The sequence below is a fragment of the Gymnogyps californianus genome, chromosome 11 (genome assembly GCF_018139145.2).
Source record: "Gymnogyps californianus isolate 813 chromosome 11, ASM1813914v2, whole genome shotgun sequence".
In the NCBI taxonomy this organism is placed as follows: Eukaryota; Metazoa; Chordata; class Aves; order Accipitriformes; family Cathartidae; genus Gymnogyps; species Gymnogyps californianus.
The window spans coordinates 7,373,047-7,391,114 of NC_059481.1; the positions used below are offsets into that span (position 1 = coordinate 7,373,047).

The 18,068-nt window shown below is 38.4% G+C and overlaps 1 protein-coding gene across 5 annotated transcripts; it reads left to right on the plus strand.

Moving 5' to 3' along the window:
- The first annotated feature begins 797 nt into the window (after nucleotides 1-797).
- Nucleotides 798-17,977, plus strand: TARS3 (threonyl-tRNA synthetase 3). Of its 5 annotated transcripts, none has more exons than XR_007767131.1 (20): nucleotides 798-1,079; nucleotides 1,728-1,814; nucleotides 2,612-2,802; nucleotides 3,366-3,489; nucleotides 4,620-4,741; nucleotides 5,543-5,660; nucleotides 6,318-6,382; nucleotides 7,092-7,170; nucleotides 8,406-8,552; nucleotides 9,923-10,021; nucleotides 10,357-10,523; nucleotides 11,070-11,232; nucleotides 12,107-12,244; nucleotides 12,689-12,766; nucleotides 12,866-12,966; nucleotides 14,165-14,269; nucleotides 15,089-15,161; nucleotides 15,899-16,013; nucleotides 16,138-16,695; nucleotides 17,846-17,977. XR_007767131.1 is itself a non-coding variant. In XM_050903693.1 (19 exons), the coding sequence occupies exons 1-19, from the start codon at nucleotides 798-800 to the stop codon at nucleotides 16,284-16,286; spliced, it is 2,403 nt and encodes an 800-aa protein (XP_050759650.1). In that variant the 3' UTR covers nucleotides 16,287-16,750. The 5 variants fall into 5 exon arrangements, 2 of the variants coding, with proteins under 2 accessions (XP_050759650.1, XP_050759652.1); XR_007767129.1 differs by having other exon boundaries at nucleotides 17,859-17,977; XR_007767130.1 differs by lacking the exon at nucleotides 17,846-17,977 and adding an exon at nucleotides 16,814-17,167.
- The last annotated feature ends 91 nt before the right edge of the window (nucleotides 17,978-18,068 follow it).

The following is an 18,068-nucleotide window of genomic DNA, read 5'->3' on the forward strand; positions in this document are numbered from 1 at the left end:
CTGCATTCAAGTGGGTGCCATCCATATTTTCCATGCTCTGACAAAGTCTCTGTCTTTGTGAGGCACCTGGTAATTATCATTGGATTTGAATAATCCTTTGAAGGACCAAGACATCGGTGATGTTACACGTAGGTCCTTTGAAAGCATGTATTTACTTAAATGGTATTGTTTAAGTGTTGCTTTTCTGTGTTTTTAATAACCGATGAGCTCCACAGATGCTAAATTGGATACTTGGGAACACAAACCAAACTTGGTGTGTTTTTTCCCCTGCCTATTACAAGCTACTGGTGTCTGTCATGCTCTCCACAAAATGGCATGATCAGGATTTTGAGAATTAGCGATGCAATTCTTCACTGCAGCCCCAGTTTATTCAGCTTCTTGTTTATGAGGGTTACAGAGAAAAGCTTTTCAAAGAACGTTTTTAGGTAACTTGAAGTGGGACTCAGAGACGAGTTGTGGATATTGACACTTCCCAGTTGCTCATCGGCCTCGGGGCGAGATGGGCGGGTGTTTTATTAACACCACAGCAGCGAGGGCTACAGATAGGTATTTACCCACTTAGAAGAACGAATAATGACAACCGTAACTCTCCCGCAAGGCCCCTGAAGCCCCACCCTGCCTGGGCGGCGTCACGGCTGCAGCCAGCGGCCGGAGCGCCTCCGCCGGAGAGGGCGGGACCGGACCCGGCGCGGCCGTGGGGCGGGCTGCGGCGCGGTACCGGGGAGGCAGAGCGCGGCGGGGGCGGGGGCGCGTCCCGCCGCGGGTGGGCGGAGGCAGCCCGCTGCCGCCGGGGGAAGATGGCGGCCGCGGCCGCCGAGGTGGCGGCGCTGCGGCTGTCGCGGCAGGAGCAGGAGCTGCGCTGGCTGACGGCAGAGGTCGGCCGACTGAAGGAGCAGGAGGCGCCGTGCCGTCCCGGGAGCTGCAGCCCCGAGCTGCAGCGGCTGAGGGCCGAGAACGAGAAGCTGCGCTACCGCCTCCTGCACCTCCGCCGCAGCCTGGCGGCCGAGCTGGGCAAGGCGGCGCCGGCGGAGCAGCGGCCGCCGGGCCCCGCGGCGGCGGAGCCCCCGGCCGGCGGCGAGGTAGGGGCCGGGGCGGTGACACCCCCGGGTTCCTCCTCGGTGCGGGCGGGGGAGGGCGGCGGGCCGCGCCGGGCCTGGCGGGGCCGAGCGCCCGCCTCGCTCTGGGGTGGACCAGGCCTCTGCGGGGAGGGAAGGGACGGGAGGGACTCACGGGGGCGAAGCGCCCGGCCCCAGCCAGCGGGAGTCGGCAGTGGTCTCGGGGGTGGAAGCCTGCCTCGGTCTCTGTCCGCCCTCCTCGTGTTCCCGGAGCACTGAGCAGTGCTTCTCCCGACAGTCCCTGCCTTTTCGCGAAGGTGGAATAAGTTTATCAGACCACCGAAAGTTGATTTTATTGCTCACTAGGCCGTTTTAATCTGCCAGGGTCTCGCTGGGGAGATTTTGCCGGTGATGGTTGAAGTAGTAAAACTGGGAAAATTGTGTTGAGAACATTTTGCTTGGTGAGCAGTTTTGCTGTGTCTGCTGAACATCAAAGGAACGCAGTTTAGGTGTGTCATGAGAAGTCTTTCCTCTGTACTAAGGACATACCGTAATCGATTGTAATTGCCTTTTTAGCCCGATGTTGTACTGATCTGGTTTGTTTTGTTTCAATGATTGCTGGGAAAAGTCTTAAAGCCATAGGGGTATACTTCATATTATCACTGTTTTCAGAAAGTCTCCAGAGCAAGTCCAATTGTTGCAGTGAGTCAAAATAAAGAGAAAAAAGAAAATGAAGCTGTGAACCGACATCGAAATGATGTAAGTGGTTATTTTATACCACATAATAATAGAAGGAGGAGTATTGTTTGGCTAGGTTCAGAAAAGGTGCTGAAATCTGAAATACTTTGCTGTATTTTGAAATCCCAGATTTTGGGAAGAAGGCTCACTATAACATGCGTATAGAAAAAATTATTACCTAAAAGCTTCATCTTGCATGTCAGTAGTAGGGTTACTTATACATTCTTACATCTCTACTTTTTATGTAACAAAAGGGTTTGGGCTATTGGGAAATAAGGGTCAGGATACTGTGGTTCCTAAAGAGAATGATGGTTCATGAATAGTTAAACAGCATGCATGATGACTGAAAGAGGGTGTTGGCAACACGAGCTGTAGTTCAATAGATCTTAATAATTCACCTTATGCTAAACTGAAGGAAACTTCCCCTGAACTATCTTATTTCAATCTGATGCTTTGAATGCAGACTGGCAGAAGTGAGGGCTTGTTGGAGTGTCCCAGACTTCTCTAGGATGTCAGCCAAATACAAATTCTGGGGCAGGAATATAGGCTGCTTTCTGAGGTCAAACTCACAAAGCCATTTAGGCCCACATTGATGGTACATTGGACAATTGGAAAGTCACTATAAAATAGTCAACAAGTGGGATGGGACTATCCTGTGTATAATTATTTACAAATGCTTTACTGCAGATGAGTATAAATTCTGGTACAGTGAAATCTGATCTCAGTTGGAACCTCTAGGGATGCACGAACACTGTGAATCCTTTCGTTCTATTTGTTTTACAAGTACATATGTGTATGATTCAATTTATTTGTTACAGCTACAGTGTGAGCCAAGCTTCATAGAAGACAGACTGAAGCTTTACGAAGCACTGAAAAAAGAACATGATGCTTTGCTAGCTTATAGAGCGGCCAACCAGAGCAAACCTATCAAAATTATTCTGACAGATGGAAAGATGGCTGAAGGGGAATCTTGGAAAACCACGCCATATCAATTAGCTGTAGGAATTAGGTAACCTGCAGATTCAAGGAGTTGTACTTTTGCAGTGATAAATCTGTTACTATCATTTCTCTCTTACCTTGTTGCATAAAATATATATGTCACAGTCAGTGGATGGTGACTCTCTGAAGTTGGTTTATTTGGAAAGCATTGAAACTTCAGCTTAATGCAGAAGAAACAGCTGGGTGAAGTTACTGTTCTGAGTGATGCCTGAGGTTCTGTGCTGGGATCATAATGCTTGCTTCCAGTTAAAAAATATAACAATCAGTGAGACTGCTAGGAATTAATAGAGACATCTGAAGTTTTGTCAGTTACCAGATAACAGTAGAAACTGCTGTTAGACACAGTCTTTCCTGCAGATCCCCAGCACTGAAAATGGTTGAATGAAACTTTAAGACCTTAAGGTTCTATACCTTAAAAGTAGAAGAGTGTTTAAGAAGACCACAGAAACAAAAATTAAAGGTCTTTAGGTGCTGTGTGATGTGGGTGGGGTCTCACGGGGTTTAGAAACCTAAGCACTTTTGCAAATCTGAACGTAAATATTTTCATCTCTTGTCATCATTTGTGTTTTTCAGTCAAGTGTTGGCTTCAAATGCAGTCATAGCCAAAGTGAATGGTGAATTGTGGGACCTGGATCGTCCGCTGGAGGGCGATTGTGCTCTGGAGCTGCTTATGTTTGATAATGAAGAAGCAAAAGCTGTGAGTAAACACTCACTGGTTTCTGCTTGATTAAAGGAACTAATGACATGAAATGGATTGCAGCATTATGCTTTTAAAGTTTTTGAATTAAAAAAAAAAAAATCCCCAAAACTATTCAAGTAATGTATTTGTCATGATTCGATACTAAGTACCTATAGTATCTATAGGTGAATAAAATCTTGGTGTTCTTTTCTTCCCTTCTCTTTTACATAAACAGGTTATTTCTCAAAGGAGATTGTACAGAATGTCTTGATTTGTATGCTAACTTGAAATAGTTTGATGTCTTGTAAGACATGTATTCTGTGGTTTGATTCAGAGTGTTTGAAGATCAGACACTGAAAGCAACAGTGAGGCTGTCTTACAGTTTTCTAAAAATTGTCCAATATCAGATTTGAGTCATAAATAAAATCTACACCTCCTTGTACCAGCACTGTTTATTAGAAACTTAAGTAGGCATATCTTAGTCAATTAAGCTGTGAATATACTTAGCGACACACCCAAGATTTTTTTTTTTAATGGGATTCAGTCTTAAACCTATGTTTATGCACTAGAATTAGACTTAATTTTGTCAAAGAATTATTTATGTGATTAAGCTTGTTTGAGGCATTTCAGGAGCCTGTAAAGGCTTTATCTTGTAGCAGTGGCTCTGAAGTGGTCTGAATTGATAGGGACTTAGAACATGAGACTGGTAGTGATCTACTGGGTTGTTGACTCCCCTCTTCTGACACTTCAGGTAATGTGGTTTACAGTCTTATTAATAAATGTACTGTATGTGAACAATGGTAACTTAATTGGCTACGTTGCTTTAGATGCGGTTAGTATTGCATAGACTTTTAACTGACTGGAAACTAACTTATGAATGAACGAGGTACAATAAGTACTGAGGTGACGGAATTGTGCAGAGGTATAATCTTTCAGACTGAAATACGATGGGGCTTTTTTGCTACATCTGCCATTATATTAATCATTTAGCGTACTTCAAAGCGAGAACAGAAAATTGTTATACTTCTCACAGAATTTAAACAACATTGATTCCAGTGTATTTCCCATCTGCAGATATACCTCTGTGTTTTTCTTTAGTGACACAATGCCAATGACCTCATGACTTGCTCATCTGACTTTATTTGCAGGTTTATTGGCATTCAAGCGCTCATATTCTTGGAGAGGCCATGGAAGGTTATTTTGGGGGCTGCTTATGCTATGGACCACCAATTGAGAACGGATTTTATTATGACATGTATATTGAAGATAGGTAAAATTTCAGTGTCTAAGAACTTTAACACTCTGTATTGAAGCTCAGTACTAGAATTATTTTTCTTCAGTCGTGTTTCTCCATGTTAAAAGTAAAATCGTATATCTAGTATGGTTTAAAACTGACAGGTTAGTTTTCTATGTATACATATATATTGAGTGTGTGTGTATATTTACATTTAAGAGCAGTGTTCAGACACCTGCTCTGTAAGACTTGCAGCTGTTGAATGTTCTGTGAAAAAATGTGGTGTTTGGGTAAAACTTTCTGAAGTTCCTGGGAGACAGAGGAGACAGTTTCCTTGAAGAATCATGGGTGTTTGGTTTTAAAGTGCCATCGTCACTTGTAGAGATGGCACGTATGCATGTAACTCATAGATGTTTACTGCTTTTCTAATCCTTGTGCACAGCTTTACAATTCTGTGTTTTCCTTGTTTATCTTTCTGTAGTCAAGGAGAATACCGAATCTGTGTGAGCTGATAAAATAGCTCTTGCAGCTGGGTTGAGCCTTTTTTTTTCTTTTTTCTTAAACCATATATGCTTTGAGCTACAGATCTTCCAGACATTTAACCATGTCAAAGACTGTTCTAGGAGTGATTGCCGTGAGTTTGTTCAGGGTGATACCATTTGTGTTTCTGAGTTTAGTGTCTGAAAGTACAGCTGATTGTAAGAAACTAAGAAAGTACTGTGACAAATCACAACACCACACATCCCATGTTTTTCAAATTAGACCACTAGAAAGTGGTCACTTAAATGGGAATATCAAAATAATTTGTATTTCTTTTGCCTGTGTCTTTTTGTTTAGAGGTGTATCTAGTACTGAATTCCCACTACTAGAGAACTGCTGTAAAAATATCATAAAAGAGAAGCAGGCTTTTGAAAGACTGGAAGTCAAAAAGGAGATCCTGTTAGACATGTTTAAGGTAAATACTTGGAGTAGCTGTGATTCTGGTACAGTGATCTTTTAAAATGTAACTTTTATAAAATACTGCATGTGACTGACTCATCAGAATAGTACCTGTCTAGTAAAACAAAGAAAAAGAATAGCATCCTTTTCCCCCCTCTCCATATCCCTCTCAGGTGTTCAGGATGTTTTCAAACTGTAGTAAAAACAACTTCTTATTAAAAGTTATGAAACCAGGACACACAAAACCACCTCAAGCTCAATGAGATGACAAAGAAATTAGTACACAAAAGACATGCATTCATTCTGGCTCACTTGCAGAGACAAGTCAAGAAAAGACTTTGTCCTCTAGTCCTCTGTTTTATACAGTGAATATTACCAGTCTCACTGTACTGTGTTTTAATTGCCTTTCAAAAGTGCTTTGAGGTGTTCAGGTGGTAATCACTATGCGTAAGACACACTCAGGGAAATTAAGATATTTTTGTCTCTTTCCCCTCTTATTTTAACTCTACTGAGAGGATGTTGAACTTTTGCATACATATATGTGATCATGTGATTTTTTTTTAGTTGTGAGTGTGTTTTACTGATGCATTTGCATTATTAATACATAACTTTAAAATAGAATTTTATTAGCCATTTTATTGATGTTTCTGACTTTTCATGTTTCCCCACACAGTATAACAAGTTTAAGTGTCGTATCCTTAATGAGAAGGTGAACACACCAACTACCACAATATACAGGTAAAGAAAATTAAGTTAAATATTATGAAATATTTCTGTAGTTAGGTATATTTCATTTAAATAGAGAGGAGAAGAATTTTTTTTTTATTCTAACTTCTGAATGCTTGTGTGATTGGGACTTAAGTTTGCAATTAATATTGCTACTTATGTAAAATCAGATCTTTTCTTTCTCTGCTGGGACAGATTAGGTCTCAATTTGTGGACAAATGGCAAATCCACTTTTCACTCATTCCCTCTGGTTTCAATAAAGAGATTAAAATAAGTTACCACCCATGACATTGAATTGCTGGATAATGAGTAAAGCTAACTCTTAGCTCAGTGTGGGATGAGGAACCTCTTCATTCAATTGCCAGGGATAAAACTAGTTAGTTGGAAAATGGCAAAAACATTTTTTTTCTGTTTGATATGCATAGTTTGAAATTTCCTGGCCAACTTTAACAAAGTTTACATACAGAACTATATGAATTGCTGAGTGTGTTATGATGCTCTTGATAATAGATCAAGTGTGCTGAGTATTTAGTGAGTGAATATTCTGCTTCAGGTAGAAGGCACAATTACATTTAAGATGCACTGAATTTGCTGAGTGTTGCATGTGTATACTTATTAGTGTGTTTGAACATGTCAGGCATTAACTTGTATGCCATTAGTGACTGTATTTAAAAAACGTTGGAGTGTTTTGAAATAAACACTTTTTTCTTTTGGTGTATAGATGTGGTCCGCTGATCGATCTCTGCAGGGGTCCACATGTGAGACATACTGGAAAAATTAAGGCCCTTAAGATATTTAAGGTAAGTTGAAATTAACTGTGCATTAAAACTTAACTAAACTATGGGTCAGTTGACTTATTTATGTATGTATTTCTCCTGAAGTGATTATGCTAGAGTTCTTTGTATTGTTTTCTTTGCTTACTCTGAAAATAGTCCTTCATTTCTTTCCCAGCTCCCACTGTACAAGTAGAACTACAGACTTTCATCATTCATCTGCTTCCAAGGTTTACTGATTCTTGACCATCACAATAATACATCAGTGAAAGTTAACAGGATTTTTCTTTTTATCAGAGTGTTAGTGCAGTAACATGCATGCTTAGTCTATAATGAAGAGCACTGCAAAAATACTCAAGCTGGTAGTGAATAGATGAGCTGTGGAACCAATTATACCATGCACAGTAGAGAAGTGCAGTGCCTCAGCTAATGTGGCAGCACTGTGCTAGTATCTCCAACCAGCACTGTACTTTGTAGTACAAATGTCCTAGTTTGAGTCTGTACTAGGTGTCATATCTGTGTGTGGTGTGTGTGTGTGTGCGCTCTGTTCTGCAGTAAGTGAACATCCAAGATATTCATTGGGTCAGAAAATAGTATTTTGACCTTGTAAGATGGTATCTTTCAGGTACAGGAGGCAAAGTGGACCCTGGCAGATCTGCAAGTGCTGCTGTTTAAAAATGGCATTGCTCACAGGAAAGCCAGAGACAGTGTTTGCAGATGCCTCTGGTTATGAGGTAGTTTAAGTACTTGCAGATGCTAATTTTGGTAACCTTATTAGACTGACATTATCGGAACATTCATCATAGTTGCTTTTGCTAGCTTCCTAACGGAAGTTTATGGAACTCTGAGTTCCAGGGATTAAGTGTTAGATTGTGAAAACAGCTAGGATTTAACTGTGAGAGTGAGTTAGTTTTGTTTTGTCTTTCATGTTTCCCTACTGCATTATGTTTTGAACGTAAACAAGTGCTGCTTTTTTAGAAGATATAATGTGAGATAATAAAACATGCCATGATGTGAGTTAAAAGAAGGTACCTAAGTAGAATAAAAGTATGACTTGACCAGTCACTTTCGTTTGTCTTCTGTATTAGTATGCTGACTAACAGGTAGGGCAAGTATCTTTGTATTATAAAAAAAATGCTGGATGACTGCATATAATTCTTTTCCCAAGGAAAAAAATCATAACATTTGAATGCGTTACTGTTTATTCCTCCTTTCCCTGAGATTACGTAATATTATCTTGAAGTATGGGTTTTGTGCATCAGAATTCCTCTACGTATTGGGAAGGAAAATCTGACATGGAAACTCTGCAGAGAATATATGGAATATCCTTTCCTGATAACAAAATGATGAAGGAATGGGAAAAATTCCAGGAAGAAGCCAGAAACCGGGACCATAGGAAAATTGGAAAGGTACACTATTTCATGATCTGCTTCTCTTTATGCTTCTGTAATAGAATTCGTTCTCTTTCGTTGAGAGAGATATTTTTTGAGTTTCAGTGGGAGCCAGTTCTATGAACTTCTCGGTGTCAGTTGTATTTTAAAATTGTAATTGTACAAACTCAGCTTACCGCTTGCATACAAATGTTAAACTAATGTTGGGACGAAGTAATGGGGTAGTCCCTCAGTTTAGGGAAGTAATCTTAAACCTTTTAATGTAGAGTCTTTTCAGATCCTACCTAAACCACTATATTTTCCATAGAAGAGAGAAATTGCTGAAAATTGTATAAATAATATGGTTTGGTCATTCTTTATTATAGGCATAAATAAGGTAATAGTTAAGTGTATGTATGTGCAGTAGTTCAGCTGTTGTGAATATTGTTCATATATTCCTCCACTAGATTTAAACGAACAGATTTAATCTTGAATTGAGTGTACGTCAGAAGATGTTGGATTGACTCAGATGAGGATTGTGACCTACTATGGGTCATGTTGGCATGCAGTCTCCTAATTGTCACCTTTGCTATAGTTTTGTAGAGGAGGTGGAGTTATAGGGAGGGTATTTGAGAGAAGATCAGAAGCTTTGTTTAGGCCGTTTAAAGGCACGATGGGCAGTACTGGTGAAAGCAGGAAGACATTTATTTGACAAACTCATGTATAAGTGAAGGTCAGCATCGTTGGCTAAGAGGATGCAGGCCTGAACCTCGCACTACTTACTGACAGACGTGGAAGAAGAGAGTGTGAAGGGCATTCATAAGCAAAGATGAACAACTGAGGGTAACTCAGAAGAGGAGGAGCCAATGAGGAATTTACAGAAAACAGTGACAAAGGGAAGAAGTAGAAAAACTCTCGTTACAGAAGCGTTCATGCTTATTTCTATTAACTCATTAAGACTTGAATATTTGTATAGTATTTGTTTGATTACTTCCATGCCTTTTCAAAAACAAATTATCTAGTATCAATCAAACAACTTATCTAGTGTTAAGATAGTGTTAGATAAAGAATGACTGGCTCACAAGCTTCAGCCATCAACCCTCAGATGTGATGGGTATATGCTTAATTGCTTTGGTTACTAAAGGTAAGATTGGGTAAGGCTTCAGGATTTTGAGGAAATCTGTATTTAGTCACAGAGTCAAATGGAATTCCAGTGTTTTTACAAACTTCTAAGCGTAAGAACTACAGATAAATTAACTACTGTTGCTGAGAACTTGTAGACTTCTGGAAATCATCTTGTTGCTGTAATATTTCACTTTTGTGAACGGAGTCTCAACATGTGTGAGGTAGTCATGTTCTGCAGTTCCATCTGAAGTGGTGTTACAGCCTTCTGTTTTTAATTCACCTAGGAGCAAGAACTCTTCTTCTTTCATGATTTGAGTCCTGGAAGCTGCTTTTTCCTCCCCAGAGGTGCCTTTCTTTATAACACACTTGTGGATTTCATACGAGTGAGTATATACTAATGTAACTCCTAAGAAGCGTAATATCAGTTGTTGGTCTTAAGTGATAGGCCATTCATAGCACTGAGCTGTCCACAGAAAGAGAAACATCTATGTATGTAAACATATACCAGATTTTCACTATGACTATACAGATCTAACCTTTTTGAAAATAGGGCAGAGTAAAGCATTGACCTGTGCTTTTTCCAGTTGTGCGAAACCTACTTGTGCAGTAGTCCTTTAGTCTCCCAGTAAATCGGCATCATAAGAACACAGTTAAAAAGAATTAGGCTTTTGCTTGTCAAAAGCTCTATCACCTTTTAAATGTTGAATTTGTTTTATAGGAGGAATATCACAAGCGTAATTTTACTGAAGTTGTATCTCCAAACATCTTCAACAGTAAACTCTGGGAAGCTTCAGGACATTGGCAGCACTACAGTGAAAATATGTTCTCTTTCGAGATAGAGAAGGAAACTTTTGCCCTTAAACCGATGAATTGTCCAGGACACTGGTTTGTACTCTCAACTGAAAAACTTCTTATTTTACTATATTTATCCTTTGTGGCACTGAGGGGAAATAAATGGAGTATTAATACATGTTATCATGTATGTTAACAATAGACTACTAAGCAACTAGTGTGTCCAGAGAGCTCCCCTGACAGTGTCCCAAAGCAGACCAAATACAATTCTTGTAGGAGGATCTCTCAGTAAGTCTGCACTACGTGAGCCAGGTTTGTGCATGCTAATACTAGTCTGTGCCACTAGTAAATACAAATTATGTTGGATAGAGATAGGCATCAGATGCGGCGTACCAAAAGAAGGTACAGATGAACCAGTCATAATTATTACTCTCACAGTGTTTTTTCTAGGTGGTCTTTAGCAGTATGTTCCGAGTGCTACACTTTTTCTGTTTGCCTGCCTTTTAGGATGCAGACAACCTGAATGAATAAATACTTAAAAATGTGATTGCTGTCTGTACTGATCTTGTTCTAGTTTCTGTGTTGTCTTAAATCTTCTATAAGAAGGATAAAAGGAAGGTTCTTTCATGTTCCTTCTAGCTTGATGTTTGCCCATCGTCCACGATCCTGGAGGGAAATGCCACTTAGGCTTGCAGATTTTGGAGTTCTTCACCGAAATGAACTCTCTGGGACTTTAAGTGGCTTGACTCGTGTAAGGCGCTTCCAACAAGATGATGCTCACATCTTTTGCACAATAGAACAGGTAAAAAAAAAAAAAAAAAACAGCAGCAACCCTCCCCCACCAGTCAACTGGAAAAAAGAACCCCTTCCCCTCCAGTGCAAGCCAACATTAAACAAGAAAAAATCCGCAAAGTATTTCAACTCTAGCTTCTTCTATTGTGTTGCTTTGTAGCATAATGCTGCTTTTGGTGGGGTTTTTTGGTAGGTTTAGGTGCTTCCTTCCTTCTTAGTCATCTGGTAGTCCTTATTTGTTAACCTTCTGCAATGTTGATGAAGTCAATAGCCTGTTGAACTTAGCTTCTCTGTTACAAGTTTCTCAAATAGCAGTGCCATAATTTGTGTTATTTTTCTTTGAAATTAAAATTGCTTATATCAAAAGAAGAAAACAATGTTATTTGAGGGATGTTATTGATTGTGAATTACTTAATAAGATTTTCTGTATAGAGTTTTTCCCTTTAGAAAGATACATTGGGCAACTAAATCCCAAAAGGTAAAATCTTTTGCATCTCCCCCTGCAAAGAAAAAAGCTGTTGACCACATTTTGTTTTCCACAGTAATGCTGAATAAATACTTTTTGTCAGTAATGCCATAGATTTTAGTGGAGCTATGTGAATAAATTGATGTACTCTTGTCAAGTCTGACTCATGCGATTTGGCTCCAGAAGCCCAGGCTTAACAAGAACATTACTTTTCTTGCCATGCTTTGAAGCCACACCACCTCAGTTCTCTCTTCACCCGTTACCTAGATTTGGGTTTGTACAATGTAATTTTAATGTGATATTTTCTTTTTTTTTTTAATTTAATGGACTCTTAAATTCTGGTTATGAGGAATACAGTAAATCCAATTACATTTTTATGTAAGTAAATTTTAACTAATACATTTTGTTTACATTTAAGATTGAAGAAGAAATTAAGGGCTGTCTTGATTTCTTGAAGTCTGTGTATGCTGTCTTTGGTTTTACCTTTCAACTACATCTTTCTACAAGACCAGAAAATTACCTAGGAGAGCTAGAGATCTGGGATCATGCAGAAAAGGTAATTCATTTAAAAGTAAACAAAACCCTTAATATTTGTGTTTGCGGAGGTGGATATTTAACTAAGTTCTTTCATGTTGAGTAGTGAAATTACTGAAATTGCTTAAATCAGGTGCTAAATATTGTCCTTAGTGGAAATGCTTGTTGAAAAATGTCACATTAAATGTGAAGTTTCTGTATAAAATGAGAACTTTCTGATTCTTACTTAGCCCCTTATCTTGAACTGATTTGATTTTTATTAATCTTTTTTCTGATTAATCACAACATTTGTACAAGGAACTACTCTTATTTCAAGATTATTTATTGTAAATGACTACATGCTTGAACAATAGGAGTCATGCTGCCTGTCGACTCCCTTTGTATTTCAAAGGCAAATGCTTTGACTTACAGTAATGAAAGGCCCTGCTATACCTTTTTAAATTATTCTCTCGTTTTTTATGATTAGCAACTTCAAAACAGCTTGAATAACTTTGGAGAGCAATGGAATTTGAATCCAGGAGATGGAGCATTTTATGGTCCTAAGGTTAGTGAATCAACATTTTAAGACAACTTTGGGATGGACAAGGATACAGACACAGTGCAGGCGAACTATATTTAGTAACTGTGTTATTTTGCTTCACAGATTGATATTAAAATCAAAGACGCTATTGGCAGGTACCATCAATGTGCTACTATCCAACTTGACTTCCAACTACCCATTCGATTTAATCTTACTTATGTTGGGTGAGTGGTTAACCTAATATCTTTCTCTTTAAGATGAAATAACAACAAAAAAAATTGTTACTTTCATTATTTGTAATTCCCATTAAACTGAGATGTATTAATGCTCTGTTGCTCACTTAATAAATGATTAGCCTGTATATCAGTAGCCTGGTTAGGAGGGACAACATCCGTGGTGAGTAGAGGACTGAGTCACGAACTTGAAGATACTTCCTCAATGTAATGATAGCTGACTTTAATTGTAAATGCTACTGATTGCAGGAAAATTTCATGATCTGTCTTGTCTGCCAGTTCTGAAGGCAACTGATCATACATAATGCTAAAGAAAACTCAGTTGAGTCTGTTTTCACTATCAGCCTAGTCACTGTGTCTCCTTTGAAGACATTGCATACAAATTCAAACATGTCTTAAGACATGTAAAGCTTTGTCTTAAGGCAAAGCTAGTGTGTTTGTAATAAGTACTTCATTCTTTTTATCAGGTAAAGTTAGTTAACTTTCATGAACATAAACCGAATGCAAACAGTTTTTAATGAAAATCTTACTTTGGCTTCCAGCTATGAAGAGGGATATTTGTCGACTGAGTGAATTAATCTTAGTACCATGTTGACTTGAACACACATTTTCTGGGTTGTTTTTCTTGCTGTGTTTGGTTTTGCATATTATAAAGAGTTTGATGGGGAAGACAGAATAAGAATGTTATTTTTTGGTCCTGCTGCATGTTCTACAGTAGATGTCATAGCTCTTTGGTAGGTGATAATACTGTTAGGAACAGCAGCTGCCGCTTTTTTAATCACAGGATTGTAGTTTAAGGAAAGAAATGAACAGTAAGGGCAGGTAAGATCCTGTGCAACAAAATAGAAGCAAGACGTAGCGGAAAAGAAAGAGCGAGGAAGAACATAAAATATTAAAATGCACAGAGATGGAGCTGAGTCTGTCGAGTGTCTTTTCAAAGCGATGAGTTTGTGCCTATGCCACTAGCTACAGGCATGGTTATTTTAAGTCACTGATTATTCGGTATTCCTTTAAAAGCCCAGGTGACTTAAAGAAAGTACATTTTTAATAAAAACGGTAGACTTTGCCTAAGTATGAATAACTAGATTTTGTCTTTCCATGAAAAGTAGAATCAAAAATATTAGTAGGATTATCTGTGTGTGCTAAGAGAATTTTTGGTTTTTTTTAAACTTTACATATTCTTTTTCAGTAAGGATGGCGATGATAAGAAAAGGCCAGTGATTATTCACAGAGCTATTTTGGGATCTGTGGAGAGAATGATAGCTATTCTAGCAGAAAATTATGGAGGAAAATGGTATGTGGCACAAATGCAGTTCTAAGAAATGTTTAACAACGTAGAAAATACAGATCCTCCCTAATGTCCCATATATTATAGTGCAAAATAATATCGCTAGAATTTTCTCAAAATTAGTAGGTAAGATTACAAGAAAAGAAGTCAAATATTATGGTCTGAGTTGTATGATATCCTTTATTAATAGTGCATTATTAGAAATTGAATTTCATGAGATTGCAGGAAAAATTATACAATAAAGCTGAAATAAGAATTGTAATTGAATGTGTATGGGCTGCATTATTTGTGTTCCTTTTTTCTTAAAAATTATGCTTTTGTACTGGGAAGATATTAGACATATGTAAAGCAATTATTTATACAGACAGGAATTAGTCCTAATATGTGAAATATTTTTTTAACTTGTAAGATGTTTCATCTTGAATAAGCTCAGAAGATACTTCATTAATGTATTTAAAGTATTAAGGAAGAGTTAATTCTTACTTTCAGCCACCTATCTGACTGTCTACCTTTCACTATAAAGTTATAAATAAAAGTGGAAATCGTGAAAAAATAAAATTCTGTTTAAAATTGTGAAGTCAGCTAGGAAGTTAGCAGAAGATCAAAGTTCTGCGTATGTCATTTTACTGGAATCGATCTATTTGCTATGTTACGTGAACTTGAAGAGGGGAAGATAACACACTATCCAACATCCTTAGCTAACACAAATATTTTTATAAAGTAAAGAAATTATTATTGGGGAACATGACTATGGATATGAATGCAAATGTAAAATGCACATTTATTTGCACATTTATTTCATATTTTTCTTGTTCTGCTTGCCAGGCCATTCTGGCTGTCGCCACGGCAGGTCATGGTTGTGCCTGTGGGACCTACTTCTGAAGAGTATGCCCGGCAGGTGAGAGTAGGGCCTGCCTTTTTATAGTAGCAAGCAATTTTAATAGCTCCTTAAGTGCTTGTCCTAGAACAAAGAATGAATGCTTTAATAATTTTGGAGACATATTGGGGGGGGGGAGAGGTACATTTTCCCATATAGTCTAAAATTTCTATAAGCCTGAGAAAGGGATATGTAACTTTAAGTGTTTTGGGTTCTGTTTTTATGGACATACTTCAGTAATTATTAAAGGAAAAAACATTCTGGATGACAAACCTTATATACTAACTAATGTTTCATTGCAGAATTATCTGCTTAAAGTAGGGGCAGAGCTGGTTTCTTCCATTTCCCAGCACGTATACTCTTGACTACATTACATTTGACCATGGTTGGTTTTACCCCTGTCGCCTGCTTTTCTTTTAATGCAGGCATAAGTGATTTTGTTCCTTCTCCTCTTTCTCCTTTCTCAGACTGAGGAAACATTTTTGACATTCAGCAGTGTAGCTGTCTGAGGAGATCAGCAAATATTTGATATGGATGTTACCTTGTATTGTCTTCCAACCGGAGTCCTCCTAAGCCCTTAAGTGTGTGTGCAGTTTTCTTCAAATAACTTCATGGACTTCCTTACAATGATTCACAAGAGTAAAATTATGCACATACATGAATTAATTATTGGAAGAGATCAGGGATTACGGCATGTACAAATTTATGTTGTAGAATATATACTGTAATATTAAATGAGAGGTTTTTGGTTTTTTTAGGTTTGCAGCGAGTTTTTTGAAGCAGGATTTATGTCAGATGTGGATCTAGATCAAAGTTGCACATTAAACAAGAAAATTAGAAATGCACAGCTGGCCCAGTATAACTTTATCTTAGGTAATTGCAGCATCTCACGTTTCTGAATGTCATTTAAGTTTTAATGTTGGGCATAGAGTCTGTCTAGACTCTCATTTTGTGATGTAGGTACTCGATTTAATATTGTTTGTGATATGTCTTGCAGTGGTTGGAGAAAAGGAGAAAGCAAATAATGCTGTCAACGTGCGAACAAGAGACAACAAAGTTCATGGAGAAATTTCAGTATCTTCTGCTATTGAAAAACTCAAGAAACTTAAGAGTTCACATATTCCAAATGCAGAAGAAGAATTCTGATGTTGCTGTTAGGAAAAAAAATTATTAGCTGCCCATGTGAAACGGTGTTTCTTTCCTCTTGTACAACAGTAATGCTCATCTGAGAGAATTTTCAGTTAATGGATACACAAAATAAGCAAATGTAGCAATGTTGGTGCTCCAGGAATAGCATGAGAGGACAGATGCAACTGCCAACTCCTTTGACAATCCCATGGGATTCCAATCTGCGTGAGTCGCAGAATGCTTATTTAAAAAGTCCTACAGCTCTGCTAAAATATGTTGGTTTTGCTGTGGAAATAAATTGGGGCTGCACGAAGTCAAGGAACAGGAGGCTGGGAAGTGTACTGGCTGCTGCTGTGATTGCTGAGCTACCTCAGTCACGTAGCGGTTGCGTAACTGATGTGACCTGGAATCCAAAGCTTGACAGTTGGTAGGTGCATCAGGAGTGGTTTGGTTTAGTTTTTTCTAACTCCAGATTATATCGGGGGGGGGGGGGCAGCGTGTAGGGGCAAGGAATAGCTTGATTCTTTCTGAATTTATGTTCACAGGCTACAAATACACTGGTGTCTTTGTTGGAAATCTCACTGAAACAAAGCACTGATTGAGTTGGTGTGATGATTGGTTGCTGTAAAGGTGATTGCCAAGAATGAAGTTGAATTACTTACCATATCCGTGTGTGGAAAGTGTTTTATTTTTTCCTGTGTTTGCTGTTGATTTGGCTTTTTCCTAAAACAAACCTTTGAGAATACTTTCTGTGTGTAATTTATTGCTCTATTTGCTTGGGATGCTGAGAACGCTGAAAAGGTGCAAATGACATTTTCATTTTGAAACACAGCATGTTGAAATTTAAATTGGCCATATTCGTCTGACTTGTTTATGCTTATAAATGATTTTAAAGTTACTGTTGCAGGCAATTGAATCAGATTTTTTGGAGAGATGAATTTTCACCACAATGTTTTTTCACTTTTATATTCTGTTTTTTAGTTATAAGGCTTAGATAGCATTAAATATGTTAGTCAATTATCTAAGCTATACAACTGTAGCTGTTGTGATTTAAATATCACTGAAATGAAGCAGAAAATACTATTTAGTGCATAAATGTTATACGAATACAAAGCTAGCATGTTACTTCTGCCTGACACTTGTACAGACTTGTGTTCAATAGGCCTGTTTTTGATTTTGTGTTAAGTTTGGGTTTGTGTATCCATTTTTACCAACTGATTATCCCCCGCTTTTAAAAGAAAAAGAAAAAATTGAAGGAACAAGTGCTGGGGAAGCTTTTCTGTTCCACTTTACAGAATTAACAGGGGCTGTGGAGGGTGATTTTTATTTATATTATTAATATATTTTATATATAAAATATCATATTTTAATGGACTACAGTCTACATGATACATGTGTGATGTATTCAGACTGCAGAATTAAAACTTTCACTTTTTTTAATAGTGAATTTCTCGGTTCTGCAAATAGAAGACTAACTTTTTAGCATACATGTATCTATGCTGTCGCCATTTAAGTTTTCGGATGACCTGCAGCAACGAGAGAGGTCATTGAAGGATATAGATTAATAAAAATAATAGAAACTTTCTACAGGGAGAAAGGTGTAGAGAGAAGGACAGACAGGCGCAGGACAGAGGGAGGAGAGCAATATACGTGACCGGTGGCCTGAGGGAGGTAGACAACGTCGTGGCGAACGACATTTCAAAGGACTGACTGAGGTGAGTGAAACCAGAAGCTGCGTTTTGTTTCCTTAGCGCCCGCGCAGAGTTGTTGGGGAGCGGGACCCGCGGGCCGCAGCCACCG